The sequence below is a fragment of the Phascolarctos cinereus genome, unplaced genomic scaffold, assembly GCF_003287225.1.
Source record: "Phascolarctos cinereus isolate Bilbo 61053 unplaced genomic scaffold, phaCin_HiC Scaffold_5;HRSCAF=322, whole genome shotgun sequence".
NCBI lineage: Eukaryota > Metazoa > Chordata > Mammalia > Diprotodontia > Phascolarctidae > Phascolarctos > Phascolarctos cinereus.
Genome location: NW_027555958.1, coordinates 374,145,635 through 374,172,232, shown reverse-complemented (window position 1 = coordinate 374,172,232; position 26,598 = coordinate 374,145,635). Strand labels below are relative to the sequence as shown.

Genomic DNA, 26,598 nt, shown 5'->3' with positions numbered 1-26,598 from the left:
TTCCAGAGAGCTTAAATAGATAGTTCTTTACTAACTTTCCTTGTGTCCTTACATTGAAGTCATATCCTATCTAGGACTTATCCAAAGCTCTGGAGCTCTAGAAAAGCAGAACATCAAAAACCCTTGTAGGTTTTTACAAGTGTAAACTTGGTGATAATTTAGTTTCAGGCAGTACTTAACAAACTAGTTTTGTATCCACAGCTTCCCAGCCAGATGCCCCCCCCACACTTTTTTTTAAACATAATGATACTAACAAGTGTTTTCAAATACTAAAGAAAAAACTGCTTTAAATTATTTCCCCACCATGGAGTTGTGAACTAGTCTAATTCTGGAAAGCAATTTGGAACTGTGACCCAAGGGCTATAAAATTGTGCGTACCCAGGGGCAGCTAGATAGCACAGTGGATTGAGCACCAGCCCTGGAGTCAGGAGGACCTGAATTTAAATCCAGCCTCAGACACATAATGCACACTAGTTGTGTGACTCTGGGAAAGTCGTTTAACCCCAATTACCTCACCAAAACGCCCCCCCAAAAAACTGCATACTCTTTGACCCAATAATACCACGACTCTATCCCAAAGGCTTCAAAGAAAAAGGAAAAGGACATATATGTACAAAAATATTTATAGCGGCTCTTTTTTTGGTGACAAAGAATTGGAAATTGAAAGGATGCCCCATCTGGAATGGCTGAACAAAGTTATGTGATTGTTATGGAATACTATTGTGCTGTGTGATGAATGAATGAACTGATACAGAATGAAGTGAGCAGAACCAGGAACCATTGTACGCAGTAGTAGCAATATTGTACAGTAACCAACAGTGAATGACTTAGCTATTCTGATGAATACAATCATCTAAGACCATTCTGAAGGACTTGGAATGGACCTTCAGAGAGAGAACTGATGGAGTCTGAGTACAGATTGAAGCATAATTTTTTTTTCATTTTTAAATTTTTTCTTTTTCCTTTTTTTTTTTTGCAACATGGCTGGTATGGAAATGTGTTTTGTATAATTTCACATGTATAATTGATATCATATTTCTTGCCTTGTCAGTGAGTGGGGAGGGGTATGATGGAAGGAGAAAATTTGGACTTCATAATTTTTTGTTAAATCTGTGCTAAAGATAATAAATTTATTTAAAAACTTTCCCCACCATACATACAGGCAGAAAATAAGCAGGCTTGAGTTGCACTGTAACCTGAACTGTAACTGTTCCCTGAACCATTCCCAAACTTGCATGAGATTTATTGTGAGAGTTTAGGGGCAAGATGGGAGTGAGCAAACTAGGTTAAGGATTGATTGGATGTCAGGCTAGGTGTAATGTTTTCTCTCCTATGATATATTAATAGTTAGATCAGGGTAATTGGGGAATTTGAAAGATGAGTACAGCCAATGCAGGATATTCCTACATTTTATATGAAAACCCCTTCATGACCCATGTGCTCCTATCACAGAAAGTTTATTTTCATTTGACCTTTATTAATTTTTTTTGTTTCTTTTAAAGAGAAATCTATCAAATTTTTCCTCTTTCTGGTAAGTGGCTTCTTTTGCAGATGAAGTTCTCCCTACAAGTCTCTTGCCTTTTACAAACTGCCTTTGATTCAAGATCTTTCAAAAAGTGATTTGTATTTCCATTCACAGACCTTTTGTCTTGACACTTAAAATATAGAAAACTTAAGGTTTTAAAAAAAATTCAATGATTTCATTACAAAATTTTATTCTTTTAATTATTGGGAGGGATTTATCATAGATTATATAGATGGTTTCATTGACCCATCAACTCAGCATGAAAAAACATTTCATGAGCCAAACTAAATTCAACTTGGTATACATTTACTGAATACCTAATTCAATAGGACTAAGTCTTAGAGGCTTAAACAACCAGAGGAGATTAAAAAAAAATGAATAGGAAAACTTAACTATAAGATGGTAATCAACTACCAAAGAATTATTTTATACACTAGAAAAAATAGCAAAATTCATCTGAAAGAACAAAAGGTCAACAATATTGAGGGACTCAGTGGGGAGAGAAAAGTAAAGGAAGGCAGCCTAGTAGCACCAGATGTCACATTATACTACAAATCAGTAGTCATTAAAACAGCCGAGTACTGGATAAGAAATAAACATATCTACATTAGTAAAATAGCCACAGTAACTTGGTATTTGATAAACTCCAAGATCCAAGCTATATGTTAGGTTAAGAACTCACCATTTGCCAAAAACTGCTGGGAAAATTGGAAAGCAGTCCAGCAGAAACTAGGCATAGACTAACATCTCACACCACATACCAAGATAAGCTCAAAATGGTTCATGATTTAGACATAAAAAGTGAGATAAGCAAATTACTTTCAGATTCATGGGTAAGAGAAGAGTTTATGACCAAACAAGAGATGGAGAGGATCCTATGAAGTAAAATGGATAACTTGATTTACATTAAATTTAAAGGCTTTTTGCACAAACAAAACCAATGCAGCCAAAATTAGAAGGCTAGCAGGAAACTGGGGGAGAAAATTACAGCAGATTTCTTTGATAATTGTTTGATTTTTCAACTATATAGGGAACTAAGCCAAATCTATAAAAATAAGAGCCATTGTCCACTTGATAAAAGGTCAGGCAGACTTAGAACAGGTAACTTTCAAAAGAAGAAATCAAAGCTATTACTAGTTATTTGAAAAAATGCTCTAAATCACTACTGATTAGAGACATGCAAATTAAAACAACTCTTAGATACTGTGAACCCCTCAGATTGGCTAACATAACAGAATAGGAAAATGACATGCTGGAGCAGATGTGGAAAAATAGGGACACTAAGGACACTGTTGGTGGAGTTAAGAACTGGTCCACCCATGCTAGAGAACGATTTGGAAGTACATCGAAAGGGCTATCAAGCTGTACGTATACTTTGACCCAGCAATACTGCTACTAGGTCTGCACTCCAAAGAGATGAAAAGAAAAGGACCCGCATGTACAAAAATATTTATAGCAGCTCTTTTTGTGTTGTCAAAGAATTGGAAATCAAAAGGATGCCCGTCAGTTAGGGAATGGCTGAACAAGTCATGGTATGTAATTGTACTGGGTTACTTTTGTGGTATAAGAAATGACAAGCAGGATGGTTTCAGAAAAAACTGGGAAAGTTTATATGAACCCTCACAAAAGGAAATGAGCAGAAATTCTACATAATAACAATCATATTGTAACAAGAATGAACTGTGAATGACTTTGCTGTTCTGATCAATACAGTGTTCCACAAAATAAAGGGTTCATAATATAGGATGCTATATCTACTTCTAAAAAGAGAATTGATGAATTCTGAGTGTAGATAGAAACATATATTCTTTCACTTTATTTTTCTTGCTTTTTTTTTCTCTTGCAACATGGCTAATATGGAAGTATGTTTTATATGACTTCATTCGTATAATTGGTTTTGTATATTCTTGTCTTCTCAATGGGTGAGGGAGGGACAGAATTCAGAAGTGAAAATTAAAAAAAAATTTTTTAAGTTTGCATTTGCTCTGAAATGAGAATTTATTACATTATGGAATTTAAGAGCTTAAAGGAACCATGAGTATCACTTAATCTAAACCCTTATTTTATAGATAAGAAAACCAAGCCCCAGTGAGGGGGCCTGGTATGTCTAAGCCCGCATTGGGAATCTGGTCTTAAGTAGGAGAGAAGCAGTTTGATCCTAAGTACCCTTAGTTCAAATCCTGTGATCTTTTTACTACACCTTGAGTTCTTTGGAATGTGATATATCTGGAATCAAAATGTCATTTACTTGTTATATTTTAATCATGTTTATCATTTATTTTAATGTTTGTTATTGTTGTGAATAGTTTCCTAGTTCTGCTTTTACTGATCTACTCCTGCTTCTTCGAAGGAAACTTTTGAAAAACTTTATAAATTTTCTTTTTTAGAAGTCAAATGTAAAACTCCAAAAGTTGACAATGCAGTCCAGCTAACAGGATTTGGATCCTTTCATACTTACAAGGACACAATTATTTTCGAATGTGAAGATGGTTATTTCTTCTTACGAGGTAACGGCAGAATTACTTGTGAAGCTGATAGTAATTGGAGCCCTGTACTTCCAGTTTGTTCTGCAGGTACAAAAATCAGTCTTTTACTTCTTTCATTTTGCTACTTCTAACATGAGTAATAATAGATAGGGACTCTAAAAAAGTCATTGTTTGTCACATTGTATTCATTTGCTGTGGTGTGCATATTTGCCAATATATCTTGATTTAACTGTTAATATTTTTCAAGCCTCACCTTAATTGTTGCTTATTATTTGAGGACACTTGTTCATTCTCCTAGTTTTAGTGTTCACTTTCATTCCCCCCAGAATAAGACTTTCTATTTCCATTTGTATATATATTTTGTGTTTATTTAGTGCATGGAATCAGGTGTTTAATACACAATTTAGACTTTGACCTAGACTTTTCTGGCTTTCAGACAAGATCTCTATCAATCCCAGTGACTCTTTGCCCCTAACAGTCATGTCAGCTCTATTTTCTGTACCCTACTGCCTACTCCCTTATTCATATTCACCTCCGTCATTCTGTCCACCAAATCAATGTTCCATTAAGATCTACCCACTCTTTGCACTTTTGTTTTTGCAATGTTAGCAGCTCTATAGGGGCAAAACTTGCTTTCATCTTCAACCTTTTCCTTGCCCACTCCTTCCATCTTCTTTCATTTTTCTGAAGCCTGGCTCCCTTCTAGTGACACAGCTTAACTTGTCTACCCTTTCTAGCACTAGTTGTACTTTCACTCTAGCCCTCCCTGTCACTGGTCATGGTTGGGGATTTGAGATTCCCCTTGCTCCCTGTGGCCTCTTCTATGCCATCGATTTATTTACCACCATCAATTAGTAACCTCTCCTCCTTTGAAGTTCATTCACTCCACACCTACTACCTAATTAAGATGGGTAACTGTTTTCTGCCAACTTCTAGAACATTCTTTTTCTTTCCTCACTGAGTTCAGCGTCTGGCTCACATCTTTCCACTCCCCAGCTACTACCCTCATACTAGGGAATGTCAGCACACTTATTCATACTCCCTCAACCACCTTTACCTCCATTTTCTTCAGCTTACTCTTTTCCCATGACCTGATTCTTACCCTACCTCAGCTGTACGTAGAGACAGTCATACCTTTGATCTTGTCTCCACTTGTAAGTGTTCCATTTTCATGTCCATGAATGCCTTCTCTGATTCCCGTCAGCTGTCATCCTACCTCTCCTTCTTTTTCAGCCCCAAATCTTGTTCTTTGTTCACACCATGACCTCCAGTCCTTCCACCTCTCAGTTCTTTTCCAGGATATCACCCATATGTTGTCTTCCCTTGCCCTCTGTGCCCAGCTTGACCTATTGATGAACTAATGCCATGTTATACTATCCTCTTGAGGCCCTTGCCTTCTTTTTCCCTTTCTAGTCTTTCTGTGCCAAATCTCAGCCTTGGATTTCTCCTACCATCTGTTGTCTTTTGCTCCTACTCATGTGCTCCTAAATGAAGCTGGAGAAAATCATAAAACCATGCTAACTGGGTCCACTACAAATCTATATTATATTATCTCAACTGGGCCCTCAGTACTGCAAGGCATTCTTTTTATACCTCTCTAATCAATTCACCATCCCACTCACCACAGCAGCTTTTTCAGACCTTTCATCCCTCCTCAAACTTCAGTTATTTTCCCTTACCTCACTCTCTAAGCTGAGAACTTTGCCTCTTATGTCACTGAAAAAAATTGAGGCCATTTGCCAAGAGTTCCTCTTATCCCTTCTTCTTCATCTTGTATCACTCAAATGTCTTCTGCTGCTATCTCCTTCACTCCTGTGTCACATGAAGGTTTGGTTTTTTTCCTTGCCAAGACTAGCCCCTCTACCTGCAGAAGTGATCCTACTCCATCTCTTCTTGGGACTTGACCCTTCTGTCATCCTAGCTCACTCATTAATCTTTAATCTTACCCTGTCTACTGGTTGTGTCCGTGATGCCTTCAAACATTCTCACATCTCCCCTTTCCTCCAAAATCCCTTATTTGATTTGTTCATCCTTTCTAGCTATTATCCCATATCTCCTCCCTTTGGTGGTTAAACTACTTGAGAAGGCCATCAAGAATTGGTGTTGCCACTTCCTTTCCTCTTACTCTCTTCTTAACTCTTTGTAGTTTAACTTCTGACCTCATCACTCAACTGAAAATGCTTTCTCTGAAGTTTCCAGTGATTTCTTAATTGCCAAATCCAATAATCTTTTCTCAGTCTTCATCCTTCTTGACTTCTCTTTCAGCCTTTTATGCTGTTGATTATCCTCTTCTCCTTGGTAGTTTCTTATCTCTAGGTTTTCATGACACCAGTCTCTCCTGGTTTTCATCCTGTCCAGTCACTCCTCAGTCTCTTTTTCTGTCCTTTAATCCCGGTCATGCCCTCTAACTGTGGATGTTTCTTAAGGTTCTGTGCTGGGCCTCTCTTCTTTTCTTTCTCTAGTAATTCATTTGGTTATCTCATCAGTTCTCATGGATTCAATTATTCCTTTTCATATGATTCCCAAATCCACTTATCCAGCTTTAACCTCTCCTGACCTTCAGTTTCTCATCTCCATCTGCCTCTTGCACATTTTGAAATAGGTATCTCACAGATATCTTAAACCCCACACGCCCAAAACTACACTCATCTTTCCACCCCAAACCTCCTTTCTTCCTAACTTTCCTGTTACTGTCAAAGGCATCACTACCAAGTTCACCAGGCTTGCAATGTAGGTATCATTCTTGACTCCTCGCTTGGCAACATACTGGATGTGAGGCAATAAAAGCTAAGTTCTGTCTGTTATATCTTCACAACATCTCTTGAGTATGACACTGTCTTTCTTCTGACATTGCCAGTACTCTAGTACCCTCATTAACTTATGCCTAAACTTGTAGTAGCCTCCTGGTTAGTCTCCCTGCCTCAGGTCTCTCTCTCTACTCAGTCCATCTTCCAGTCGGTTGTCTTCTTAAAGTGCAGGTGTAATGTGCTCTCTCCCCCCCTCCCCCCCAATGCCCACCCATTTATTTAACCCAGATCCAATAAAATCCTCTGTTTAATGTTTAAGACCTTTCATAACCTGGGCCTCTTCTGTTTTCAGTTTTCTTAAATGCACTCCTCTTCTTGTATACTCTGAGATCCAGTGACACGGATGTCCTTGCTGTTCCTTGCATAAGACACTTCCGTCTCCCAACTGTAGACATTTTTCTGACTGTCCCCCATACCTGACTTGTCTCCATCTCTTGTCCTTCCTGGCTTCTGTAAAGGCTGAGCCAAAATTCTATCTGCAGGACTTCCTTTATTCCCCTAAATGCTAGTTTCTTCTCTCTGTTGATTTTCTCTGATTTGTTTTATGTGTGTATGTATGTATGTGTGTGTGTGTGTGTGTGTGTGTGTGTGTGTGTGTGTGTATGTATGTGTGTGTGTGTATATATATATTATATATATATATATATATTATATATATATATATATATATATATATATATATGTATATTTTTTTTCCTGCCTTTTTTTATATCCACAGGTCTTAATGCAGTGCCTGGCCCATAGCACACACTTAATAAGGAGTTGTTGACTGACAATAAAGAAAAATTACAAGAATTTTTATTTAAGGAAATGAAAAGGCAGAACATAACTTTACTAATTAGAGAGGTAGCTCTTAAACTTTTTGACATCTGCTTTTCTTTTTGAATTTCTAGAACGTCCCAGTACTGAACCACCTTACCCAAGTCGTCCAGGTACGGTAATTCCTCATTTAGTATATATTGTTAAAAAACATCTTACGTATTTTGAGTTATCTTTCATTTGCCATCTTCACTGAACCGAAAATTCAGTGGTGATACAAATGAAGTAAGATGTACAGTGAAAAGGGAAGGCAAAAAGGCTAAGGTTCAGTTCCTCCCCTATGCCTATTTCTGGTGGTATTTAATGACCCTTGCTGATTAATCTTCAGTAAGGTAACATGGCAGTGCCTTTTATGGAATTCGTCAGAGAGTTCTTCATTTTTCAGAGTTCAGTCCATTTGTTGTGTTCTGAACTGTTGAAGGTGCTCTGAGCTTGGAAACTGTTCTGATATGACCCATGCAGTATTCCTAGCACTCACCTGACACTCTCTCCTGATTTTACTCAGAACCTTCCCCTACCTTACTGTTGCTGGGACAATGAATGGGAATAACAGTCTACCTCTGTAGATGACAACCTAGACATTTCATTAGTCATAGAATCATAGCTGGAAGAGGCCTTGGAGGCCATTTAGTTCAGTCCCCTCATTTTATAGATGAGGAAAATGAGGCCCAAGGAAGGAATGATCATACAGGTAATGCAGCTTAAATTCCCATTGAAGTACAAAGGTCCTCCAAAATCTTATCAAGTAAATATATAAGATTTTGAAATTCTTTTTTTTTTTTTAGGCATTAACCACTCAGTAAAATGCTTAGGTAGTGTTTATACTTCCCATAAATACTATCCCATTTCCAACATTCATTTATCCCTCTGCCCCAAGGTTTCAAGAGGAAATGTCCATTATTTTTCACCTCTTCCAGATTTATTTCTTCCATGTTGGGGGGCTTTGATTTGTAGTTAGGGTAGAAAGCATATGGTAATTGATGATGAAGTGGGATAAATACCGTTTTCTAGAAGTAAATACAAAAGGATGTGCATTGTCAACAGTTCTGAGCCTGCTAGACTCTGTCCAAGGGGAAATGTACTTCTGACTACGGCACTTGAGTGTTGTTTTGACGATCAAATGTGATAACATATCAATATTTTGTAGACCTTAAAATGCTTACATAAATGTTAGCTCCTGTCAACAATGATAAAAAATTTGCCTTGAATTTTTTTTTTATAGCCCTAGGAAAGGGCTATAAAATATCTGGGCTAGGAATTATTCTTATATACTGGCAAATACTGTAATTGCCATAATCTTTGCTCTAGGATTCCCATATAGGATATAGGTATGATAATACCCAAAGGCTATGGATGTTGATTCTATGAATTCTTGTGGGACATAATATAAAATAATAGCTTACATTTTATAAGGATTAATTTTGTTTATTGGCAGTCACTTTTACTCATTGGCAACTCATCTTATGCTTTCATGTCCATTATAAATAAATGTTTATTAATGTAGTTCACCCTAATAAATAACCCACTGTTTATTTAATTTGATTTGTTTAGTTTTTCATAGGAGTTGAGCACCCATGTGCTTTATATATGTTTGTAAAGTTTCCATAGTAATAAGTGGAGTTTACAAATTAATGAATAGAAAAGAATAGTAATTGGTTAATAATAATCCACGGTCATTATGCAAAGAGACACTGGAGTTTTTGTTTCTAAAGTTTAAAAGTAAAAAACTTTAACATTATTCTGATGAAGCTAGAGCAATGGTTTCTAAAATAGGGTTTTTGTTGTTGTTGTTTTTAATTAAATCTGCGTTTCTGGGGTGGGGGGGGACGGGGCCTTTTCTAGGATCTACCAGTACTTCCCAACAAGAACCACCTGTCTCAAGTAAACCAGGTTCAGTAATTCCTCATTTAGCTTTTTTTATAGAAATTGTAGTTGTTTATGATGCTTTTATCCCATCATCTTTTATGGCAAAGCTGCCTTGCTCTTCCAGGGCTTTTCCCATTCTTCAGAATACGTGTAGTTTGGTATATTCCTCATTCAACAAACACTTATTAAATACCTATTATAAGCAAACGTCTGTAGTAGGTTAGAGCAGTTCTGAGATGACCAGGGAAGTTCCCCATTCCCTTGTCTTAAGTGAACCTCACAGTAGACTGATCCTTTTCAAAAAAGTAAATGTTGGTATCTGTTGTCTCACCCACATTTTCCAATGCATCCCTTCCAGAGAAGAGTCTTCCATAACAATAAATTAAAAAGGGGGAAAAAAAACAGTTCAGCTAACTAGCACATTGATTTTTCTACAACTTTAGTCCCCACCACTGCGTAGCAGAAGAAGAAGGTGCTTTCTCATATCTCTACATTGGGACCTACTCAGTCATTGTAGTATCTCAGCATTTACATAGTCATAGATTTTGAGAGTTGGAAGGGACCTCAGAAGTCATCTCATCTATCCGCTATACCAAAGGAAAGCCCACTATAACATTGTTTGTTCAGCTTCTGCTTGAAGACCTCCAAGAAGGAGAACCATCCACCTGTTAGGCCATTCCCCTTTTGAACAGCTCTAATTGTTAGGAAGTTTGTATGACAGCAAGCCTAACTTGTCCTCTTTACCACTTAGAGCTCTTTGCTTATTGTGCTGTCCAGTGGGACCAAAATATAACAAGTTTAATCTGTCTTACAAAGACAGCCCCTCAAGGTATCAGTGAAAGATAACACATCATCCTTGAATCGTCTCTTTCTGGCTAACTGTCACCAGGTTCTTCAACTAATTTTCATATGACCTGAACACAAGGCCCTTCACCATTCTGGCTGCCCTCCTGGAAACTCTGACTTGTCAATGTCCTTCATAAAATGTGGTGCCCAGAAGTGAGCCCAGTATTCTAGATAGTGTAATGAAAGTCAGAGTACAGTGGAACTATCAAATCCTGAAAGCCCTGTTTTTCTTGGTGCAGCCCAAGATCATGTTAGCTTTTTTGGTCTGTTTCAATATGTCATTGATTCATTAAGCTTATACTACAATGAAAGCGTCAGATGTTTTTTAGAATAACTCTTGTCTGTCTATGGGTTACCAATTTCATACTTGTGAGGTGGATTTTTTTTTTGTATCTAAGTACAGAATTTTGCATTTATCCTATTTGAATTTCATCCTATTGGATTTAGCCATGTTATAACTTATCAGCATTCTTTTGTTTCTTGTCATTTTTTTGTATGAGTATCTCTCTCAGATTTCTGTCATCTACAGGTTTGAGTATACCATCTCTGCCTTCATCCAGGGCATTGATTAAAGTGTTAAAAAGCATAGATGTCTGGAGTATGCCACTGGAGACCTCCCGCCATATTGACATTGAAACAATAACTCCTCTCTGAGTCCAAACACTTGTGAATCCATCTGACTGTTCTTTCTGAACTCAAGGGTCAAGTAACTTGAATTCAGCAAGGTCATCTAGGTTTTCTTCCTAGCTCTTTAACTTGAGTATTAACTCCCTGGTAGTAATTTTTATTCTCTCATTTCCAATGTGAGGGACATCCTCTTGTGCAAAGAAAATAGAAAACCAAATAAGGGTTGTGCACCCTGCCTTCTCTTTGTTGTCAGTTTTCATTATCCATCTGCACCAGGAAAGGTCCTGTTTTGGGGGAGTGAGGTGGCAATCTGGGTTAAGTGACTTGCTCAGGGTCACACAGCTAGTTAAGTGTCTGAGTTTCAACTCAGGTCTTCCTGAGTTCTATCTACTGAGCCATCTAGCTGCCCCAAAGGTCCTACTCTTTGATCTTCTTTTGTCTCCCAAAGTACCAAAACAAAACAAAAAACTACAAGAAACTAGGAAAGAACTAGAAAGTAAAAGTGTTCAATTGAGGGATGGCTGGACTTTGAATGGAATAAATGATTATTCTTTATCATTAATAAATGATAAAAGAGACATTTTCAGAGAAAACTGAGAAGACTAGTGTGAGCTGATACTGAGCCAAGTGAGCAGAATGTGGACATTTTATACGCATTGTAAAGAAAAAAACAATTTTGAAAGACCTAAGAACTCTGATCAATATAACAACCAGCTGTGACTCCAGAATAAGTCTGCTTACTCCCTTCCTAACAAGAGAGGTGATAGACTCAAGTTGTACATGAAGACATACATTAAAACACTGTTTTGCTTTACTATAAGTTGGGGTCCTCCCCCCACCTTGGAGGGGATTTAGATGGGAGAGGTGTATGAGTGATTATGTTGCCAGAAAAGAAGAAAGAAAAAAGTCACTGACCCATTTTTTTTAAATGCACCGAGAATTGATCAATATTTATCCAATTATATAAATTCTTTAAAAATATTCCTTAAAGGAATAATTATATCTATGTAGTTACTAAGTATTCTTTGGAATATTGGCTCCTATGTATTTTATGTATTTTGTAATTATTTTAAATGAGACTTTTTCCTTTTACATTTCCCTTCTGGATCTTATCACTATGTGGAAATGCTATTAATTTCTGTGAGTTTATTTGTAACTTTATACTTTACTGAAGTAATCAGTTGTTAGAGTTTATTGCTTCTTAAGTAAATCATGTCATCAGAAACTAGGGATAGTTTAGTTAACTCTTTGCCTTTTAATATCTTGTTGGTATTTCTGGAACCGTGTCAAATTATAGAGACTTTATTCCTGTATTTATTGGGAAAGCTACTAGCATTTTTCCACTGCATATAATGTCAGAATCGATTTATAAAATTTCAGTGATAAAACAAAACTTTAACAGCTGATAAAAAGTTTGCAAGAGTTTTCGTTTTAGCAGATGAAAGGTAAAACAATATTGTTAGGAATCACTTTACTCATCTCAATTGTTGACTGAAACTGCTTTCCTTTTTGTCGTTTCCAGGGCCTTCGCTTCCTCCCAATAAAGAACCACAAGGACCAAGTTCAGTAACTCCTCATGTAATAATAATCATGCAGATAGAAAAGTTATTTGCTATGGCCCAAATTACTTTGTAATGAAGAGGAAAATGTTAAAGGCTAGAATATTTTTTCAGTCTTCTCCTGTTCTCACTTCTGTGTAGTGGCTCTTGCTGGTTATTGCTTGGTAAAGTGCTGCTTCTGATGCAGGACTTCTTAACCTTTTTTGTGTCAGGCTTCAAACAGTGTCTGACACGTAATAGATGTTCAATAAATACTATTGACTGTGGTAGGCAAGTGAAGTCTATGAATCTGTTCTTAGGTAAATACTTTTAGTTTAAATAAAATATATATATTTACAAAGGAAACTAGTTATTAAAATACAGTTAACAAATTAAAAATAAAAAGTTTATAGACCCCAGGTTAAAAAACTTTAATAAGTGAGATGCACCATCAGCCTAGAACTTTTCTTTGACCAGAATGAAATTAATTTGTTGCTTCCTGGACCTTTAGGTACTCTTAACCTTAAACAATTTTTCTATCATCTAAGCAGATCCTCTAATACTTATCTCATCTGTTACTTAATGTGCACATCCTGTATAGAGTTCTCTTTATGATATTTTGGAAATAGTAGGCAAGAAGAAATAATATGAAAGTTCACAAGCTAAGTTAATGTGATTTTTGACTAATGGTTCCTGGTTTTTCAGGGTCTCATTTTTTGTTCTGTCACATTCTTTGGCTTCATTTCATTCCAAATCTAGGTTAAAGCCCTAATAATTCTTTTAATTTTTAATTTAATTTTTTTTAGAGTTAGTTTTTCGCAATATTATACTACTAATAATTCTTCACAGAAAAATTCTTCATGCCTCAATTTTGTTAGTGAAGGAGAAAGATGTCACATTTAAATTTGATTCTGGTCTTCTTGAGGAGCAGTAAAATTTAAGCTTTGGTAAATGGTACATGGTGGCCTGAGTCACATAACTACTCATTTGTACTTTTTGTACAAATCTGTAAGTTGAATTGTATATAAATATTTCTTCTTCAATTTTCACAGGTGCCTGTTTAGATTCCCAGATGTGAACTCAGTGCATGTGTTCTGACATTTTGTGAACATTTTTAGAATTGCTCATCTGTAGGATAGGACCTTACCTGGTTTTAGATGTTCGGCTAACACTGCAATATACGTTTTCATGGACAGGTACTCTGAGGTTCCTAAACTTAAGTGTAATTGGGACATATTTTTCATTAATATGAAAACCAAGCCTAACCCAGATACTACAGGAAACCATAGAAATGGATACTGCCATAGCATAGTGAAGCATTAACTTATTTTTCTTCTGCTTCAATCATTGTAATTAACATTTACTAAGCACCTACTCTTAGTAATGCACACAAAAATATAAAACTAGGTTGCTGCTCTCAGTTTTCTATATCACAGTTTCAAAGCTAATTAAAAGTTCAGTGAGTTCAATGAACTTGGGGCTTTACAAGCAGTTCTAAAAGCCACTTATAAATTGTTTAATCATTTTTAGTGTTCTATCTTATACACTATAGAGATGAAAAAATGCACAGTATTTCATGCTGAATTACTTTAATGTTTCTTAGGTTTGGGCATCATTATCGTGATAGTTCTTACCATAGGTAAGTAGCACAAAATCTTAAGAATCTTGTTTTAAAGTGAAGCCTATGTGGTTTAATGGGAAGAAAGCAGAATTATTTGTTTTATTTTGTTACTGTTCACAGTTATCATTTGGTCTTGTAGATTAATGGTCTCCAAACATTTTTGATTACTTTTGTGTATCAGTGAAAATTTATTGAGTTTGCATTCCTCAGTATATATGTTTATTTATAAATTAAATGCTGTATTAATGTATTATTCTCATTATTAGCCACACACAAAGTGGAAATTAAGGATGAGATTTAAAATTGGAATAATATTTATTTTAAAAGTCATTAATGCAAAAAAACCCTTTGCTCATTCTAAAATTATTAGCATCTTTAGTGAGAACATTGTTAGTAATGATTTAAAGGTATGGCTCTGAGCTCAGTTTAATACTTGATTTTAATGGATTTCATAGCTGAAAACTATATACTACACAAAAGTATGTCAAGTTGTTAAGTCAACAGTCATTTATTAAGTTCTTCTTATGTGCCAAGCCCTCTGGCTAAGCACTTGGAATACAAATACAAGCAAAAAGAAAGATGGTCTTGCCCTTGAAGAGGTTACATTCTAATAGGGGAAGATTGTGCAGAAAAGGAAGCTGATAACAGGAGGAGGGGGCTTGGTGGAGAAAGAAGTTAGGAGTGGAATGAAGGTGTGACCCTGACAGGTGTGGGCACTTTGCTTAAAATGGAAGTTCTTGGAGAAACTGACCAATTAAAGGCAGGTGCCCCAGTGGTCTGCTAGGATGAGAAGGCTGCTGAGGGCTGAATGTTTTTGCTGTACGAGAAGACTGGAGAAAGAAGTCTAGAGCCTCAGATATGTAGATACAGGTGGAAGAAGTGCATGTTGACTAGTTTACCACATCAAGCTATTCTTTGGTCTTATCCACCAGTTATCCAGTTTGTTGACATTGCTTTGGTAACTTTACATATTCCTTGAGGTCAGTTATTCTTGCAAACTAATTGAAAGGTTTTGCATTCTATTGCACTTTTGGAAGATTTTTTAAACAGGATAGAAAATTCTCTTTCCAGGTTAAGTCCATAAATGAATTCTTGTGACGCATATTGTTTTAAGGAAATAGAAGCTTAGGTTTATGCTTTTTCAAGTTGTGATGGCTTAAAATACTGTTTCAAAACAATTTTTTTAAAATTTTGATGGTTTTATAACTATCACTAGCTAATGTCTTGAAGTTCAGCATACACTTGGCTTAGGAAAACTAATATTTCCAATAATTTTAATTTGAGTTTTTCGACTGGCTGTCCCATTTTATCAGATTGTTTTTTAGCTTGCCTGTGTGGCTGTTGAAGTTTGTTGCAAGAGTAGAAGTGTAACCTCTGCTATTGTTGTTTGCCTGTACTCACATTATTATCTTCAATTTATAGCAAAGGTTCCCAAAGTTATTTGGCCTTCTGTCCCCTTTTTAAAAAAAATTACTCCAAGCGCCCCTCCCCCCGAAATCGGCTTTTTTTAACTTGTTAGCGGTTCTATTAAATTTGAGTTACCCAAGGCTACTATGCTTGAATCATTCCAGCAGAGAGAGAGAGAGAGAGAGACACACACACACAACACACACACACACATAGAGTAGTATGCTTGGTTGAAACTATGATCCACAGTTTCTTTGCAGAAATCGTTTTAAAAATTCTTGCCCATTTTGTGAAGATTGTTTGGTTAAAGCTAGATAATATATTCTATAAATCCACTTCATTGGGCATTATTTCAAATATATGCATCACAGTAACTGAATGAATGAACAGGTGAAAACACCACACCACTGAGTGGTGGAATTTTCATTCTTCTTCAGGACACCTTGTGTTCTTGATGCATATTTATGACATACAGATCTACTTGGTACCAGTGTCAATCCATAAAGTTCTTTATTTTTAGATAAATGCATTTTTTTCCTGTACCTGACAAGGATCATATTGCATGCATTCCACTTTGGAGACCATCAACCTAGAGTGAAATAAACAAATCTTTGACACGGAATCACATGATTTTACTTTGTCATAGTGATTTAGAATGGCTCTTTGTACTTACAACCATTTAGTCTTTTACAAAGTAATTTCCCCCCTAATGTTGAATTGAGTGAGTTTCCCTTCAGTATTCTCTGGTAGCCTTATAAATTCTCCTAGGAATCTCTTCTTACTGATTTTTAGAATGCCTGAGAGGCAAAAAGTATGTTGTACACTGAAACTGGATGGATAATGTATTACCTAGTAACTAGTATGAATTTGTGTAGTATATGTGCCTATCTATGTGTTCACAGTGGCCAGCTCTCTGTCATTAAATTAAGAAGCTTGCTGTTTTTCAACATTTCATGATATTTGGATTTTTTTTTTATAGTTATCGTGCTTGCAATAATATTCGGCTTTATCGTTTATTGTCAGTACAAGAAGCAAAAAGGGTGAGTCAAAGTGTCTTTTAAAATGGATCATTTTTTTTACAATTCCATCCAGAATATTTTCTTTTGCATTGACTTGTACAATCAGTATTTTTTCCTTTTTTCCAGTATATTAATGTTAATGCCAGACTTGGCAAATTTGCTTTGTATTTAAGAGCCAGGTCAAATTTGTTTTGTTGGGGAAAGGGCACAGGCAAAATTTTTGGCTTTCAAAGAAAGAAAAAGGCAGTTCACTCCATAAGATGATGGCTTCCAAACTCAAATCAAAGTGCCAATCTAGGATCTACAGGAGGGGCTGAAAGAGCCCCTCTCAAAGTGCACAGCTTAGTTTGTTGATCACAGCCACAAATGGAACCAGTAGGAGATCAATGGTCAGACCACCCCATGCTGGTGACCTCAGGCTGCACCAGAATCGTTGATGCTTCACAAGTCTTTTTATTGGGAGGAAGGAGTCCATGAAGCTACAGATCCATATTACATTTTGCTTTCTTTTAAGTATGTGATGAATCCAACATGTTACTTTCAGAGCTGCTCTTGTTGTCTATTGATGCTCCTGTTTCTTATGTGAATTTTAAAAAATACTTGCTGACCTCTTCCCCCCCATTTTGGTAACCTAAATACTCCACACTGAATTTAAAGAAAGAAAACAAATCCACACATTGGCCATGTCTGAGGACGTATGTCTCATTCTGCACTTTGACTTCACCATTAAACATTTAATTACTAGTCCTCTGGAATCATGGCTGGTCATATTAGTCTGAGTTGTTAAAGTATTAGTTGTATTTTTTGTTATTATTTACATTGTTCTCTGTGTTCTGCTCACTTCATTCTGAAGTCTAAAATATCTTCCTGAATCAAACTCCTTTATCTTTTCTTACAGGGCAGTACTCTTTATTCCATTACATTCATATACCATAGTTTGTTTTAACTTATCCACAACCCAGTGGGACCCACTTAGTTCCCAGTTGTTTGTCACTACAAAAAGAGCGGTTATAAACATTTTTGTAAATGTGAGTTCTTTCCCTCTTTCTTGATCTCTTTGGAGGTGTAGGCCTAGTATTTATATTTCTATTCTAGGTCAAAGGGTTCACAGTTTAATGATCTTTTTGAATGCAGTTACAAATGGCTAGATTAATTCATAGTTTTGTAGCTAAGAAATCTAAGGAACTCTTTAGGGGCAGGTTCATATGCTTTTTTTTTCTTTTTTCTTTATTTTTTTAATATTCTCTTTTATTTTATTTATTTTTAGTTTTCAACATTCGCTTCCACAAGATTTTGACTTTCAAATTTTTGCCCCATTTCTCCCCTGCTCCCACCCCTTCCCCTAATATGCCCTCCCTTCTATCACCCCCCTTTCTCTTTTCCTGTTCCCCTTCTATTTTCCTGTAGGGCAGAATAGATTTCTATATCCCATTGCCTGTATATCATATTTCTCAATTGCGTGTAAAAACAATTTTTAACATTGTTTTAAAACTTTGGGTTCCAAATTCTCTTCTTTCCTCCCTCCTGACCCACCCTCATTGAGAAGGCGAGCAACTCAATCCAGGTTGTATATGTGTAGTCATGCAAAACCCTTCCATAATAGTCATGTTGAGGTTCATTCACATGCTCTTGTCCGTGACAGATGGTACCATCCAGTGTCATAAATATTGCCTTTTTTTTCAGGTTATCATTATAGTAAACTGTGAATATGCAAAAGCAGAAAGAACAATGTACAATTCTGAAGTTTTGGGTAAAAGTGAACTTAAAAAAGAGGTACCACAATGAAATGAATAGCTCAGTGTTGTAACAACCTGATACCATGATTTGTGGTATGCGGGTTGAAGGAAAATATTTTTATCCATTTGCCTTCTTTTGTGATCATTGCACAAGAATTAATTAGTGAAGTTGTTTTAGATTTTCAAAACAAAAGACAATTCTTTGTAATTAGATACTAAAATTCTGCAGTGTCATGGACTTGAAAAGAAAGCCTATTTCATATTTCAAAATGGACCTAGCAACCAAAAATAAGAGTGATACCACCAATAACATTAGTGATAATACCAAATATTTATGTAGCACTTTTATGTGTGTAAGCCACTTTTTACATATATTTCATTATTTAAATCTCATAAAACCCTGTGAGATATAGATATGAGGAGTTTTCTTTTGGAAAATTTGACAGTTGTGTCATTGGCATGTTAGTGACAGATTCCATGTTTGCCCCTTGTACAACTTGGGGGACTAATTCCTATGTAGCTGTAGAAGCAATATGGTAATCCCATCTGAGAAATTTATTTTAGAATTGTCCTTCATAAGGATGCTGCAGATTTTTCCATTGCTGTTTGTTTTCTTAAATTCCCCTTAAGTTGGAGGAGTTGCAAATTAATTAGTTGCACTTAAAAATGATGTGGTTAAACTTAATTGTAGTGGTTGACAGAAGCAAGATCTATAAGACCTAGCAAATTAATAGCACATTTGTTAGCCTTTTACAAATGCAAAAAGCTTGGAAAAGCAAATGTGTAATTTACTGAATAAGAAAGTAAGAAGATGTAAATGAAATATATTTATTGCCAGGAGATTTTGAATGTAATTATTAGGGTGAAACAAAGTTAGCTGTGCTTTAGAATTATTTCTGAGGAATACTGTCTTCTGACTGATTCTGCCTATAGAAATACATTACCACTTTAATAACTTTGACATCATCTTTAACTCACACCTAGTGAGTTCAAATGTTATCAGATTTCTTTATTTGTTATTGAGCATAGATGAAATGCTATACTTATACAAAAGGCATTATTCTGAAGAGCTTAAGTATTTTTAGTTTTATTTCACTTTACCTTTTGAGACTTTATGAAAGCTTTCTGTTTCTTTTGCAACTACAGATAAAATCTACTTTCCCTTCAAAAATCTTTTATTCTTCATTAAAAGATTGTTCATTATAGCTGGACAGAATCCGTGATGAGTGTTAATGGATTAAAGAAAACTTTCAATAGGTTGTCTTTTTTATTTTAAATTTCTGTGCCACTAGCTGGTTTTTCTTAAATCAACCTATGATTTTGTTAGAAAAATGAACCCATTAATAATTACATAATTTCTTGCTATGGTTCTTATAATTTTTGCTTTCTATATTTTAAATTTCATCCTGCCTATCCTTAAACAAGTGTTTATGGAAAAGCTCGTTTTTACTCTCATAGTAGCCAAACTAAGATTTGTAGGAGAGAAAAAGAAGGAGTGACGTTGAGTTGGGAAAGATAATCAAACAATGCAAGGTTTTTGTTTTTGTTTTTTTTCCCCAGCCAAAGACAAGGTCTATTAAAGATTCACCACATTGGGCAGATTTTAAGAATCTGAGCCTGACTTTATTTTCTGCTTGCCTCTGGTTCTTAAATAGGCAAAAGCACTATAATGTATGCCATATTATTACAGCCTATTCTGACTTATGCATATAAACATGTAAAAGGAAACAGTATCACAAGAGTGCAAAAATGATTTATGATTGGTTTGGTGGTGCATTCTTGACTTAAATTCAAGTCTGACTGCTGTTTCTAGAATTCATACTTTGGGAACTTGAGAAGTGATGAATTATTTGCTCTTACAAGATATTACTTAAAGAAAAGCAAAATTTTTTTTTATAGTTAATCTGTCAGGATAATCAGTAGTAGGTATACTTGAAACTCAATTGAATGTATTGTAAAAACTTCTTGCCATAAAATTGAACAGTATGAACGCTCGTCTCCTCTATAGGCATACTAGGTAACCTGCCAAAAACTTTGAGCATTAGATCCCAGTACTATTTCTTTTGATATGATCTTTTAGTAGATGAAACAATTTTAGATCATATAACTGTGTACTCTACAATGCTCATGCACAGGTCATCACTGAGGAGGCAGAAGTTGGGAATTTCTCCATTTGTTTTGATCATCTTTAATCTTGTTCAAATTGAGAGCATACATTAATTTGAATTAATGTTATATTTTTAGTAAAACTACAAAGCCAAGGCAAACCTAAATTAACTTTTTAGCATTACTTCATCTTTCTCATAGAATTGATTTTGCTTGTTTTTTCTATCCTCACTTCTTCCTTTTCTTTAGTATTATTGATCATTCATATTTTATTCAGTCAGACCTTTTTACCTTCCTCTGTTCAGCACATACATACCTGATGGAATCCACAAAGAAGAAACACATTTAAATTCTCTTACTCCTTCTAAAGAAGACACCTTAATGAAAGAAAGGTTTACTTAAATCATTAAAAGGTATCTGTAACTCATATTGTATCTTTAAGTTATACTCAACTGGAAAAGGGTTCAGAGATTTTCATTGGGAACTAACCAAAGCTGTGGGATATTTGCAGGGGACAGAAAGAAAAACTTGTGCCATGTTTTCTTTGCTAAAGTACTGAATCTTCTGGCATTGAACTGTACTTGATCATAAAACATGCTTTCTAAAAATATTTTCTGAAGAAGTTTCAAAACACTACAGACTTTTGCTTTGGAGGAAAGGGCCAAAAAAAATTAAGCATCACACTTACGTGGAGATTGGTCCCTCAGCCTTCCTACACAGGTACAGATCTAGAACTGAAAAGTCCTGTGTCAGTTATCTGCTTCCAAGCCTATTAATATTGGTAGTAGTGTCCCTTCCTAGGCAATTCATCAGTTGACAACATTTAATAAGCACCTACTATGTGCCAGGCATTGTGCTAGATGCTAGGGAGATATAGATAAAAAAGAGTTTCTGCCCTCAGGAAGCTTATGTTTACTGCTTATTTTACACAAAGCATAGTTATCTTAATTTCTCTGGAAACCTCCAGTTAACACAAGTTGAAGGAACAGAAGGATAAAACAGAAGTGATTGTATTGAATAGGGTGGGGATTAGGGAGAAGTCAAGAGCCTCCCCCATCTGAGGGCTTCACTGAAGCAGGAGACACTAGAATAGCACCACAGCCTGGGGGCATCAGTAAAACATTTTTAATTTCAATCTTTATGAAATAGGTTACATCTTTTCCTGCCTTAGAAATATAATTATTTACCAGGAAGTTTGAGCCTGAGCTTAAATTAAGTTTACCTCCAAAGAAGGAATTATAACATTTGGTGGGTGCTCCTGTGTTGTTGTTGGTTGTCAGGAATATTGTACCTTCCAAGAAAAAAACCTCTTGGTAAATAATTGGTTTCTATCCAACTTCTTATGAAAGGGAAATCTGTAATATATGCCAGAAAGACTGCCATTAAAATGGTTTGTCTTTCATAGTAATTATTATTTAAAATGTTAGGCCTCAATTAGCTGCAGAATTCACTTATCCCAGATGTTTTTTTCTCCCATCAGTGCTAGATAAACCGACATTCCTCTAATTGTTAAAGGACTCCTGTCTTCCAAATGAATCATCTTTTTAAAAGCTTCAGTTGAGTCACAGATTTCTGAATGTTATCATTTTATTCAGCTGTCCCTCTGAGTTGTTTTCCTATTGCAACTAAATGAAAATTAACTCAGTTTCAACACATGGGAATTGGTTACCAATTTGGTGTAAAGTAATATATACTACTGCTTAGGGTGAGAAGAGAGTTGCTCAGAGCCACAATTATTTTTTTAACAGATTTGCTTCTTAGGTGGTTGGGGGTTAGGAATCTCTAAAAAGCATTAGGAATCATTTAGAAAGAGTTTCTTTTCTATGTTAATACCCCTTTTGAAAATTCTTTTAAAGTTTAACTTATTACTGTGATATAATCTTGTTTGACTGTGATCCTCTTTTTCTTGTTTTGCCTTATAGGAAAAATGCAACGATTCCTGTTAGTGCTGATTACAAACCTAGCCTGGAACAAGGGAACCATTCTGAGGAAAGCAAGTGTATGGTTTCAGTAAATTAATGTAACCACCAATCTGGCCTTTTTTTTAGTTTTAATGTTAAGCACTTTTCTAGTTACTTTCAATGTAACTGCTTTGCCAGCTGAAAACAAAGCTGTTAAGTTGGAATTTTGGTGTTTTAAAATGAGGCTTATTAATTAGCATCCTTACATACACCCTTACACACCTGTATGGTGCTTAAAATGGAAATGAAGATAAAACACACATTGTGGATCTGCCCAGGTCATCACTGCATTTAGTGTAGGGTGTCAGAAGGATGATGGCAAAATACTCTTTTAAGAAAAAAAGTTTTGCAAATGCACTTATGGAAATAAGAAATGTGTAATATTTTCACTGGGTAATTTAAGAAATTAAGTGACTGAAAACGAGGGAGGTTGGTTATGATCAACTTCATGGATCACTAAAGAAAAGTTTTGTAAGGAATGTTCTTGTCAAACAGTGGTACTTTATCCTATTTATAACCATTTCTTTTGGTAACCAGTATACTAATTCAGGACAAAGTTAAGAAACCAGCCTGTGCATATGGCTGTGAAGTTGACATTTATTTTCACCAGTCAATGGGAAATGGTTTTAATTTATGCAAAATACAAAAAGCCCCCCAGCTATTTCTGTGAAAGTAAGTAAGGGACATTAGTCTCCAGCCAAGAATTCCAGCACAATGTACACAATGAATAATAAATACTTGGAGCCTTACCATCTTTTTCACAGAGAATTCTAGAGTAAGGGGTGGGGGGGGGCAGCGGGGAATCTATTAAGGTTAAGAACTGGCTTGTTTCAAATAGGGCTGGTGTTTTGTGGTCTGAATGTACCCATGTTTAATGCCTATTAAAGCCTGAGAGGCAGCATAGAAGGGAGTACAGCATGACACACACTTAGCTGTGTGATCTTGGGCAGAACACCTAACTAACCTGGTCTTGCTTTAGGCCATTGTTGTCACACTTATATAGAAACTTAGGAAGCCACAGATTGATATCCATGTTGTATTATCATTTTCTTCCTAATTTTAGTCTGGTTTAGACAACACAAAGCAGCTTTTTAGGCAGTCCTCAGGCTGAATGCAACATTTCTGCTCTAGGCTGTTCTCTAAAATGCAGTCTATAAGCAAAGTGTTGCCAGAATGTATCAGTAAGGGGAAAATTTCCACACCAGGAGTTCCCACCACCTCAGACTCCCCTGCTCCCCTGCCATGTAGCCTGTTTTTTAATATCAGGGAATATGCTCAAACAATGACTTAAAGCCTTAGAATACACTCTTCTAGGGGCATGCCTTCATCCGTGATGCCATTTTGCCCCTCAGTGTTTTTTTTAAAGAGAGAAAGTCTTCTTTTAAGACTTCAGCTGGGCCAAGAGAACAAAAAATATAGTTTGTACATTTTCTAAAAGCGTCTGGAGAAGGGAGGCTGTGAACTTCAGAAAATTATACAGATCTTTTATCACCTGCCTTACTCTTCCTAACTAGAAAGCCCATCCTGTATATTACACTCCCTGAGTGTGAATATTTGGGTATCAGTGTGTGATCACGAAAAAACGGAGCTTGTGTTACGTATTTTCATGTATGTATGTGTGTATATATATGTATCTGCCTATATATATATATATATTTGAAGTGTAAACACACTTGGGATTCATGATTTTTTAAAATTTTGGTGTGGTACAGAATGTAACTTCCCCATTATTGCATGTTTGTGTGTATACACATATGTAGGAATAAACCCATCGGGCTTTGGTCAACCCCCACCCCTGCCCCCCATGTCATAATCCCGTCAATGGGACTCCTTTAGGGTTGTGATTGGTGTGTGAGAAATGCCTCTTAAGTCTTCCAGGGGACAAATACACCAAATCCCACTCTTCAGTCTGCCACTACTGACCTTATTCTTTTTCTCTTTTTGGATTCCAAGGTTGTAAATAAAATCACCTCCCAAATTACATAAAATGCAAACATTCACCACTAATTCACTAGCTTTGAGCCCATGCCCCGGGGGAGTGAGGTGGTAAACTAGAGGAAATCTCTCTTCCTGTGAAATCTTTTCCTTTGTCTCAGACCCCAGACTCAAAGGCTTAAGCTTAGAGGAACATCGGTTGCTGCCTATATAATTTATTAACAGTAACAAGCAGTGCAGTGTATTTAAGCGATGTCTCATCTGTGAGAAAAGTCCCAGCCAGAGACCCCTCCGTTCTGGAACAGCAGAACAGGGAATTTGCTGACTGAGACTCTCAGCAGGAACTGCTGGCTTCTCCAAGCTCTCCCAAATCTTGGTAACAGATTTCTCAGAGTGACATTTTACTTCGTTCTCCTGATAATTCCATTAACTGATAATCTCTCCTCAGAACAGAACAGCTTTGTGGACATGAAAGTCACAGTTAAGTCAGTTCCCTCAAAGTGTCTGTCTAGACTACAAGCCTGTCAGGGGGCATTCTTTCATGACAGCTGACTGTCCCAAGTCTCTTCAGAAATGCATTTTGGCTCTTGGTGCCTCTCAAAGACTCCTGCAAAGATAATCACTAATTTGTCTGGCTTAAGGTTCCTTTTGTTAAAGGCTCAGTAACTATATCTAGAGTCTCTGCAAGAAGGGCCATGCAAGTTGGAAGTTAACGTAATGTTACAAAAGCATATTACGTATACTTTGAAAGAAATGACATGGGGACACAATTCAATCTATACCTCACCAATTTGGACCAATGCACAGAAGGGAGGAGTTTTCCTTTGAATTACAAATCTTCTTGCATTAAATGTATGTAACAAAGTTCTGTTTTGAAGGACAATTAGTAACTCCAGCTAAGCTAGGAAAGAATGCTGTTATGTATCAATAAGCACTAACTTGTATGTAAAGGAGTGCTTCAGTATTTCTTGTAATCTTACTTGTGCTATTCATGAAGAATATGAGAGTTCTGCATTCGTGATGTCAGGAACTGGCTTTGTCTTTTTCACATTCAGGTTTTTAGGAATGCCTTACTAAAGTAAAGGAGGAGATAACCTATTTAAAACTGGGTAGATGACTCTTGAAACAGATTTTTCTGCAAAATAAATTAAACTGATTTCTGTGGAGGTTTCTTTAAACCTAATTTTGGTGTTTATTTTAAATATATTCTCTTATGCAGGTACTTATGAAATTCTCTATTGTATGTGTAATATATATATATATTTTTGCTAAAGCTTCTTGGATATCTTTAAAACTGTAACTTAGGATTAAATGTAATTTTCCTCGTACACATGTACTTTCAAATAGCTAGGGAAATCAGTTTTATATGAACGTTGGCTATTCATCAACAACTTGTGCCTTCTCTGTTAAGAATTTGTGGGAAAAGGAAGGTCTTCCTACTTGAATAAAAATTACAGATGATGTCCTTGAAAAGGATGGCAAGATGGCCACCCAGGATGTATGAATTGTTGTAAACTGAATAAAAATATAATTCTAACTTTATCTGAATAGGCTTTTTTTTTTTTGGTTTTCATTTTGGTTTTTTGCTGAATTGCAAAGATCTTGGTGGACTTTCTCCAGTATTAGGACACGTAGGATTGGTGAAGAAAAGCCAGGATTAGCCATGACTTGTTTCATTATGAATAAGTGATGAGCTATACAAACCTCATATTCCAGACAGTTCAAATATGGCATGAATGAAAGCTGCTCCCAAAGTTTTCACTATTACTCAGGATTCCTATAATTTCATTGTACTCCTTTAAGATTCTTTTTAAAAGGCCTATTGGCTGATCCCTTTATATGTATTCAATGAGGCTTAACTTTTTTTTTTACACTCTTCTAGATTTATGTCTACAACCCTTTTGAAACTTGAGAAACTAGTTGGTAATTTAATATTTATGGTGTCATAGCATTTTACTTTAAAAGAATCATTTCTTCCATAAAGTTGGTAACCTCCCCCCTTCCTTAATTTGGGAATATTCTATATTACTTGTCAGTGTCCGTCCTTCTGCAAAACCAGCCACTGACAATTCAACTCAAGTTAAAAAGGCAGTAATTACTCAAATATCTAGAGTGAAGATTTCCAGACACATTTTCTAGCAAAGGTTGGAGACCCACTTGTCAGCTTTGCAGGGGTTTCATTTAGGTACAGATTCACTAGATCAGGAATTCTTAACCTGGCCTTCACAGACCTGGAGAATTTCAGAAAGGCCCATAAACTTGGTTGTGGAAAAATAATTACATCTGTATTTTGATATTT

The 26,598-nt window shown here is 35.9% G+C and overlaps 1 protein-coding gene across 6 annotated transcripts in view; it reads left to right on the top strand.

Annotated features, from left to right (window-relative positions):
• Positions 1–25,841, top strand: part of LOC110222718 (membrane cofactor protein-like) — a 77,111-nt gene extending 51,270 nt beyond the window's left edge. For 2 of the 6 annotated variants that reach the window (XM_078156341.1, XM_078156336.1), the window contains 8 exons: positions 3,913–4,098; positions 7,712–7,750; positions 9,480–9,527; positions 12,499–12,537; positions 14,118–14,153; positions 16,522–16,582; positions 20,709–20,816; positions 22,326–22,434. In XM_078156341.1, the coding sequence (XP_078012467.1) occupies positions 3,913–4,098; positions 7,712–7,750; positions 9,480–9,527; positions 12,499–12,537; positions 14,118–14,153; positions 16,522–16,582; positions 20,709–20,805 (506 nt within the window). In that variant the 3' untranslated portion in view covers positions 20,806–20,816; positions 22,326–22,434. Of the gene's footprint in view, positions 1–3,912; positions 4,099–7,711; positions 7,751–9,479; positions 9,528–12,498; positions 12,538–14,117; positions 14,154–16,521; positions 16,583–20,708; positions 20,818–22,325 lie in introns of those variants that run through there. The other 4 variants (XM_078156337.1, XM_078156339.1, XM_078156338.1 and 1 more) reach the window with 4 other exon arrangements.
• The last annotated feature ends 757 nt before the right edge of the window (positions 25,842–26,598 follow it).